Source organism: Melanotaenia boesemani, chromosome 11 (genome assembly GCF_017639745.1).
Source record: "Melanotaenia boesemani isolate fMelBoe1 chromosome 11, fMelBoe1.pri, whole genome shotgun sequence".
NCBI lineage: Eukaryota > Metazoa > Chordata > Actinopteri > Atheriniformes > Melanotaeniidae > Melanotaenia > Melanotaenia boesemani.
In genome coordinates, this window is record NC_055692.1 from 19,972,394 (window position 1) to 19,981,965 (window position 9,572).

Here is a 9,572-nt window from a genome sequence, read left to right on the forward strand (position 1 = left end):
CTTAGCATTTTCTTAAACAATCATCAGACTGCTTAAGCATTTTAAAGAGACTTTACCTTCTTAACTTGGAATGATTTATATCAGTCTACCTTCCGGCCAACGCCCCCTGTCTCAGCAAAATATGACTGCCAACATGACATGAAAAATTCCTACTTTATAATACTAACAGCTAACTTAAAAGGTCATCCTGACATCTCAGAGAACATTTCTGTCTCTGCTGATCAATCATTTTCTCCAATCAGCATACACATGAGTCAAGGAATTTTGCTGCTTGACTTGATCATCTCCTTTCAACCCAGCTCATCTTTTTTGCTGCTGCTTCTCTTTGGCTGATACGATCTCACATCAGCCATCAGTCAGCCGTTGTCTTTATTTTCTGTGACAGCCCTCATTAACCAACCCATCTGAACAATGCAGCCCAGCTAAAGGTCAGATTGACACAGTCACAGTTATGGTCACAATTGGCCTCCTCAACAGCACCCTACATCAGATCAAAACGATAAGATGAAACACTTCATAACAACTGATTACCAATATCTGATGAAATGTGAGCTGCATGACCAGGGTCTGCAGCTGGTGAAAAGCCCTTCAGCTGATAAGAGAATTTAAGGTGTGCTTCACCCAAATGTTGAGTGTTTGTAATGGTTTCATGAATCTGTTCACTTTTTATGCCTTTGTGTCCGTATTATTCAAAACGTGGCACTTAACCAGCAATGTGAATGATTATGTTACTTCTCTTGCTTTTAATTCTGATGAGAGTTAGCTTTTAATACTCTAAGATTTCAACAAACAGAACAACAGACACAAGGCATGAGGGCTGAATAAAATGACTGTCTTGGCTTGAAGTGTTCATTAGGAGCATACACCCATAGCTATTCATATTCCAAATAACATTTGGCAAGAAATGAACTAACACAGCAAACTGTGCACAATCACACTCAGAGTCAATACAAAGTCCCCAATTTACTTAGACAGCCAATTACCTTTTGGACTTTTGTGGAAAACATACAAACTCCTCTCAGACAGGTCTCAGTCAACCATCTCTAACTCAGAAAGTTTGAGTTGTGAGCCCGCTGTGATAACACACCATTTCTCCCACTTTAATACGCTGCTGTTACAAATTTGTTCTCCCAGTCAGTATTTAACAATCCAATATGTACATCTTTTTTGACAAATGTAAAAATGTGTAAATGTAAGAAAAGTGCTGAAAGTTGTCCTGAAACTGATTCATGCTGTCTAAAGCAGGTTCATTTAAGGACACACCAGGAAATACCTTGATCCTGCATGAGCAAAACCTTGACTTAAAACTTTACACATTTGACAGAAAGCTGCATAGATGCTGTTGCATCACCCTGTGATGGTTTAACTTTCTTACTTTACTTACCCTTCTATGACTCTGCAATTTTGCAATTCAGGTGTCTGGAGAATTGCTGGAAGCTTCTGGCAACGCGTGCTTACAGTTATCTAATCGTCACTAGAACTTATCTTTGTTCTGGATCTTACATTTTTGGCTCGAGGAAGCAGCTGCAGTAAACCTCCAGAGAAGTGAAGGTTACATACTTTCATTTTTGACAAAGAATAGCTGGGTGTTATCCAGAAACTACAGAGTGCAGAGCAATTTCAAGCCATGAGCCCAGACCTCAGTCCTATGAAGCACTCATTGGGCATTGCTATATGTGCTAGAGTGAGTAAAATCTCATGCACTTTCAACAACTCCTAGTTGAGGAACATACACTATGAATAAAATTAATAAAACAAAACATAAAAATTGTCATTTTATTGTAAACAAAGTATTAAAGGGCAAATTGCAAAACACCATCAAACCATTCAAATCATAAAATATCAACTGGGCTCAGGTAAAATTTTAAATATTCACAGTACAACATGTAATTTCTCTAAAATAATATTTAAAGATACACAATTCTTTATATATTTTAGAACCACTAGCATATTGATTTTATTCATCTGTCTGTAGGAATGTTGTATTAAACATAATCAGCATGGATGATCTCAGTTAAATCATTGTCTCTGTTTCTTTCTTCTGTAACCTGCTCCTCGGGTGCTCGATCTTCAACAGGTGTCTGGTCATTTTTACGTATTAATGTCCCACTTACTACTTTTCCCTCTTCCAATATCCTCAGTAGCTCTTTCTCATTTAATATGACTTCCTCCTCAATAGTTCTCTGCTGCTCTTCTCTTTCTTTCTTCTCTTTCTCAGCCTTCTCTGCTTTCTCCTGCTTCTTCAGCTTCCGATAGAACATCAGATTTTTCTCGGGGAAGGTGACTTTAGCCAGTGGCAGCTTGAAAATCCTCTCAGTCCCCGTAGTTAAGAGGAGGAAAGTGAGGGCAGAGAGGCAGAAAGGCCAGGTGCAGGCAGGCAGACCAAACTGTGGATGGCAAATACAATGCACTTGTTGAATTGTATCTAAAGGTTTTTGTGTAAAGTGAGTGACTTGAGGCCACAGTAATGAATACTTACCCTAGACATGATGTTAGCAATGGCTGAGCCAAGGTATGCGCAGAAAAAAGCTGCAGAGGAGGTAATGTTGTTATAAGTGTGATTGCATATTTAAAATACTTTCTAAAGTCGTACATAGTCACATGTTATACAATCAACTTATGAAGAGAAGATGTACTTTTAGATAGTGTCGTTATCGCTTTAGGTGTGTATTTACCACATGTGATGGCAAGTATGTGCACCTGCCAAGTGAGAGCATAGAACATTCCTCCAATGGCAATGCAGGCTAACACACAATTATATCCCCAGAGGCCAAAATAAATATCTCCAAAAGGAGCAGAAAGAGCCAATCCTACAAAAGAAAAAAAACAATAGCAACAAATGGTAAGTTGCAGCAACCAGAACACTACAAACATCATGGAAAAATCAGTCAATAATCATTCAGGGAAGCATGCAGTTCAGTTAAGAAAAAAATTAAATATACATCTTTATTTAAAAGCCTGACTATATAAGCTGAGGTATTATGCAGCTCTGTCACCTGAAACCATGCCTACTGCAGATCCCAGGACAGCATGAGCACAAGTGATGGGGGAGGAAATGAAAAGTGAGATGATGAAGATTCCTCCTGTCCAAGGATTGTCGCAGCCATAGACCTGACCGATCCCCACAGGTATTGACATGAACAGCTGAAAACATACATATAGATATTTTGAGAATAATTGCTGATCAAACAATGGTGCACATCCCAGGTGTTTTGCACTACTTTTTGATTGCGCTCTCAGAGTGCTTCTAGTGGTATCTTACTTTAATCTGTGTGGAAGCCTGTTTAGCAGAATGTCTGAAAATGTGGCTCATCACTGACCTTGGCTACATCCAGTTCAGCCCAGGTGATGTTGGGGCGCTCTGAGCGTGGCTGAATGAGGACTTGGGGGAAGTAATTGTTGTAGTGGCCAGTAGCAACCATGTGGAGACAAACCAGGATGTTGAAGGGGAGTGTGAACACTGGCAGATCCCATCGGCTGTTAATAGAGGCTAAGGCACTGGACACAACTGGGCTGAAACACAGTGTCACAGTACAACATAAACTATATTAATTTACACCATATAGCTTACACAATTATTTAAACATTTTTGTAGTTATATTTGAGTCACAGATGCAGTTCTTGCAAATTTATGAGATTTATATCTGACTTTTTAGACTTTTTATTTCTGACTGAATCAGCTTCTAGTGGTATCTTACTTTAATCTGTGTGGAAGCCTGTCTAGCAGTCAGACCTGACTGATGAAACTTTGCTTTCTTTGAAGTAGAACTCTGAGCTAATCATATAACTGATCTGCCGTAGCAGTCATGTGTTTGGTTTGTTATCTGCTTGTATTACCTACCAATCATCTATTATGCTATGAATTCACTGTGTTGTTTAACTCTTGCTAAGGTTATCTGCTTACCACATCATAGACATGAAGATGTTAGGCAGCAGAAGCCACCAGTACCAGTTTCCTGCATTGGAAAACACGGCCATTAGCAAACCCACCAGGATGCCATTGTAACCGTACAGCCCAGCAGCTATTGCACCCCTGAAAGAAAGTTGTTTTAATTTAGCAATCAATGCTTTTTTTTTTTTGTTTGTTTTTTTTCTTTGATTTGTTAGCTTTTTCTATGAAATCATTTAATCTGTAGCAGGATCATCCAGAAGGTTTTGTGTTTGTGTATAAGGTCATGTCAGCTCACTCAAAGTAATGCTAGTTTACTGTTTATGGTAGCAAGATATTTCAGTCATTATAATCTAAGCACTTGTTTAGTCAAGATACTACAAGATACAACCGTTCACACCTGTTTTGCTGCAGAATGAGAGCAGAGATGGTCGCAAAGAGCGTGCCCACAAAACCATTGAGGGCCCACCAGTAATTCTGCAGGATGAGGCCCGCAAAAATAATGAGACCACTCAGGGGATTGTTGACAAACATCACCTGGGCTGCTCCTCGCAAAACCCAGTCCAGCAGCTGCAGCAAAATGAACTGTTCTGGGAAAAGGAGCAGAGAGTCATTTGACTGTCAGCAAAATGTTGTGAAAAGACACAGTGAAGCTCAAACACTGATGTTTTCAGATGCAGCAACTAAATGTGTTATTGTGATTGTTCAAGGACCCTTGAAATGAAAACAGTCCTTTATGTATTTATATGCTCATTGATTAGGTCTATTAGGCCGAAGAGTTTAGAGTTTTAATTTCTCTCCTTCTCAGGTGCACAAGTTTCATATTGTAAAGTAGTAATCAAAGTACTTCTGATGTACATGGTGTCAGTCTGTTTATATCATACTATGTATTGTCTGTGAGTTAATGCAGACTTACTTTCCATCCATTTTCCAAACACCTTCATGTCTCCTGAGAAGTAGGAGACTCCCTTGAGGAAGCAGGATTTGGTCCTCTGCAGGGTCTTTGCGCCTGCAGGCTGCACTTGGGCTTCCTTCCTGTCCTCCAAGGAATGGTCATGCTCAGACGGAAGGTCAGGGTGTGCCATCAGAGTTTGAATCTCCTGGAGCCATCATCATGAATGTATTTCAGAATTTTATGCATTGTTGGGATCATGTTAATATAGACATTTTACTTAAATTAACCAGTATAATTCAGCTTACAGAGAAGAGAGAGGCAGGAGAGCTGGTAGACTGAGTGAGACAGTTGATATTCTTGTGAATATCCTGAGAAGACAGAAGCAAAATACATCTATGTATACGTACACGATCAGATATAAAATATTAAACATGCCTTCTAAATTAGACTCTAAATAAGCCATAAACTCCAAATGGATACTGTTACGATGGACAGGCTGTGCAATATAGTTGTACAATGTTGCTGTTTATATTCTAATATTTTTACCACTGCCACATGACTGCATGCACATACAAATACTTCAACATATTACATGTCTACATACTCTGAATGTCAAAGGTAGCCTGATAATCATTATGCAACAAAACCAGCTCATGAAAAATTTCCTTTACAGGACTAAAAAGTACGCTAAAATGTATTGATGTGCTACATGTGTCTTTATTTCATTTACATGAATGAAAAAAATGAAAGGATCACCTCTTTGTCTATTTTTTTTCTCAAAATGCTAAAGAGAGTTTTTACTTATTACACCACAATGAAGGTTTGCCAAACCAACATGCAGCCTTTGACTGTGAATCATCAGTTAGATTAACTTTATTGCATTACACTAGATAAAGATATTAGATATTTTGTTAAATTATTATTATTATTATTATTATCTTTACATAATAATACAAACAAATCAATGCTTTTAAATAAAGGAACGATAAGATGATAATCTTCCAAACTAAATATTAGCTCATTTAAATTGAACATGTTAAATGCAATTTCATTTTTGACAATTATTCTCAAAGTGCCCTTACCTTAGTGCAGTCTGATTCAGTCATATGTCCCAGAATAGGCACAGGCTACATGGGCTGCCAGCTTTTTTGGAGCTGTATCACATGTACTTTGAAGAAAGCCTTTTATAACAACTGACAACTCCACCTCTCTCTCACACCCTCCTCTTTATTTCACTGACGTGTGTTCAGTCACTTATCTTCTGATTTCTGATTAACAGTGATGCTGATCCTTGTCACTTCCAGATCTCCAGATATATTGTATTTTATATACTTAGTGGTCATTTTTCTTGTGACAGGTGGGGTGGATATGAGATCAGAACAGGTCAGGGTTTTTTATTTAATTGTCCAAATTGAAATGCTATGTGAAACTTTCATTAAACTAATGATTTGCAAAATATCTTTTTCAGTGACAATGGTACAAAGACAGCATACAAAACAAGTGTATACTATGATTATAGATTGTTTTTTAAAGAAATATTTGCTCATTTTTGAGCATAATTTTCACACAGCAGCCCAACTTCTTGTAGAAAGAGGTTGTTTGATTAAAGCATTCACAGTTTCATGTTATATACTGCAGAATTTAAACCATGTAAAGCACGGTAGTATGTAATCTTCTTAACAAAGAACTAGAAAGTTTTATTACATCGGCCCTTGGGACACGTTCTGCTGCAACATCCTGACATTGATCCAGACCTGCTTAGACTAGAGAGAAGGGATCAGGAATATGCTTCAATCTGAGTTGTAATGAACGGATGACCTTTTTTTTTTTTTAATAGTGATATCTCTTTTTCTTCTAACCTAAATCTTGTGGTGTTACAGTTAAATATTGTTCATTCTGTTGCAGAAACTTCGGCACATACACAGATGGATTATGTGGGCTGGATTAGTGTTTTTCTTTCACTGGCATTTATTTCATTAAATACCATTAGAATATAACAGAAGAAGTGATAAGAAGTACTAATTGCTGCTGCAGGCATCTAGTCATCACTGAAAAAAAAAAGAAAAGGTGACTTGATAAATAGCAGGTGATGAGGAAAGGGGAGGCGTGATGTGAACGACCAGAAGGGTTGGACAGGAGAAATTCTTGATTAAATGTAACAAAGGCTAGATTGCAGACCCAAAAAGCAGATAGAGATCTAAGGCTGAGAAACAGAAGGTTATATTGCAGGAGGAAAACAGCCCAGTGAACTGGTAAAAACTGGAAGCGGGCAGACAGATAAATTTTGGCTCCTCGGGTTGATATAGAGGGCTGTGGATGCAGGTGTGGCTCAGGACCGGAAGATGAGGTATATCCAAGTTTTAGGGATCCAAAAGGCTTAAGCAGGGTTCTCTGAAAGGACAATACACACATTAGGCCTGGTAAGCAAGACAAAATTCCCAAAAATACAGTAGACCAGGTACCGCGTGTTGTTAGTTCAACAATCTGGGATTGAATAGATATACTGCTGGTGTGATGAGATGATGAATGGCATCTGTGTCTTAGGAACCTGTCAGCAGAGGAAACAGCCATGCCACACACACACAAAACGCAACACATGGGGGAAGGAAAGGGAAGAAACAGAAGGGCAGACAATAGAGTCCAGAGACCCATGACATTAAAAAGAGGAATGAAGACTAAACAGGTCTGGTGAAACAGATCACCACTTTTGTACATCCTTCCAGGAATAATCTTTAGAGAGCACCACAACTGCTCGTGTGTCTCCATGCAGTGTTTAGGATTAATGCCTTGTCAACACTGAGCTTTTTCAATAAAGTAATAAACATAAATGATTAATATTTTAGTAGAGATGTCAGTGTTAAAAGATTTTTTTCTGTTTCACAGGTTTTTAAAATCTCTATTGTTTATATAAACATGCCTTTGTTTGCATAAATGTCTGTATTATCAGTAACCTAATCATCAAATAAAGCTACATTAGAAGTTAGTACACTTTTTTTACATACATATATCTCTTTTTCAGAGGGGGATTTTAGATATTTATTTTAGTACTCTATTGATCAGATAATACTGATGAGAATGATTGAAAATAAATTTTATCTGTGTTTTGGGAGGACATGATTGATAAAACAGAATATGTGTGATGCAAGGCTGGACCAGCAAAAACCTTCAGAAATAATATTTTGATTTACCAAACTGGAGATTTTCACCTTAGATTAGGAAGAAGTATAAATAGAAGAAGATAAGGAAAGAGAATTTTGAGAAAACAGGTTGAAAAAACTGTCTTTGAATATATAGATAGCAAATTTTAATAAAATATTTAGTGATTTACTGATTTTCTAAAAAGAAAAAAACAACTGGATGGATTATGAAGATTTTCCAGGATATTACTTAAATTAAAACCTTTTCTGTAACCTTTCTAGTATGTTAAAACACTGCAAATGAGGCATAAATTCTGAAATAGGAAAGGCAATTTTATTATAATTCATACTAGGAAAATCAATGTGCTGTACATGACAAAAAAAAATAGATAAAGGTTTATGTGAGTTAGATATGATACAAACAGATGTCAAGAGGAAAAACACTACCTTTAATATCATATTCAAGGCAAAGGCAGACAAACTTAATAATAAAAAAAAAAGACCTGACTTTTAAAAATGAAGGCTTGGAGCAGACTCTGTGTTTTCTGATAGTTTGTTGCAAATATTTGGAAAATAAAAAGTGCTAATTCATCTATTTGAGTTTGAACTCTCAGCTCAAATGGTGTCAGCCAATCAGATTGATATTTTGGTCCAGTTTGGCCATTCAGTGTCCTGTACACCAGCAGCAAAATTTTAAAATAAGTGCTTTTGTGCACAAAAGGCCAGTGTAAAGATCTGAGAACCACAGTGATATGTTTCCTTGTTTTTTTGGTCTTTGTATGGGCACAGACAGAAGTTTTTTTTTTATTTTGGAGAAGCTGTTTATGTAACTGCTCAGATCAGTTGTGACATCTCTTAGGCTTTCAATCAATAGATTGAACCTGCCAGTCCAGTTCACTTCAGGTACAAGCTGTACTGATGGAAGAACAGAAAGTAGGCAACTTAGAATGAAAACTAACTGATGATGAGATTGAACGCACCTCTTTGAGGAAGTCAATCAATTTTTTTGCAATCACAAAACTTACAATATGAGATTAGTAAAACAATAACAATATAATGCAAAAGAAAAAAAAAGTTAACTCCTGAAGCAAGAGACACACACGCATTCAGTGAATGAAGGAAGTGTAGACCAGTGCTGACATCTGCTGGAAAGAGATGGAATTACATATGACTTCTGGCGCGTACATTTGACGCCTACTTAATCCACGCTGAAGAAAACCCACCTCGTTCTCATAGGTCCATTTGTCTATGAAGGCCCTTTTACTTAAGGGGGGGGGGGGGGGGGGGGGGGGGGGTTTAGGAAACACAAAAACTTGCAAAAAATGAAAAGCTGATATTGATAACTGCAGTCATGGTTAGACACTTTGGTTTTGCCTCTTCAAAATTAGGCCTGAAAAGAACATGAAGCAGTAGTTCAGTGTTTGAATGCAGAAAAATGAACGAGCTGCAGAGTATGCCCCTATGTATGTGTTTGTACTGTGTGTGTGTGTGTGTGTGTGTGTGTGTGTGTGTGTGTGTGTGTGTGTGTGTGTGTGTGTGTGTGTGTGTGTGTGTGTGTGTGTGTGTGTGTGTGGTGAAGTGGTGAGGGTCTCCAGCTCCTGCCAGACTCTATGGAACCTGATACTTGATGACTCCCCATCACAAGAATGCG

General features: G+C 37.7%; 1 protein-coding gene across 1 annotated transcript; it reads right to left on the reverse strand.

The window, feature by feature from the left end:
• Positions 1 to 1,762: 1,762 nt before the first annotated feature.
• slc14a2 (solute carrier family 14 member 2) lies at positions 1,763 to 5,963 on the reverse strand. Its single transcript, XM_041998416.1, has 10 exons — positions 5,867 to 5,963; positions 5,090 to 5,152; positions 4,806 to 4,989; positions 4,290 to 4,479; positions 3,905 to 4,033; positions 3,321 to 3,513; positions 2,997 to 3,144; positions 2,676 to 2,810; positions 2,480 to 2,529; positions 1,763 to 2,387 (listed from the first exon to the last, which is right to left on the reverse strand). The coding sequence occupies exons 1-10, from the start codon at positions 5,888 to 5,890 to the stop codon at positions 1,986 to 1,988; spliced, it is 1,518 nt and encodes a 505-aa protein (XP_041854350.1). The 5' UTR covers positions 5,891 to 5,963; the 3' UTR covers positions 1,763 to 1,985.
• Positions 5,964 to 9,572: the final 3,609 nt, after the last annotated feature.

Bases quoted from the DNA above. Each gene is read 5' to 3' on its own strand.
- slc14a2 (XM_041998416.1), bottom strand. From the start codon at position 5,890: ATGACTGAATCAGACTGCACTAAG. The intron at 4,990-5,089 runs GTAAGCTGAATT...TGATGGCTCCAG, and splicing joins CTCCTGCCTCTCTCTTCTCT to GAGATTCAAACTCTGATGGC. The intron at 4,480-4,805 runs GTAAGTCTGCAT...TCCTTTTCCCAG, and splicing joins GTTTGGAAAATGGATGGAAA to AACAGTTCATTTTGCTGCAG.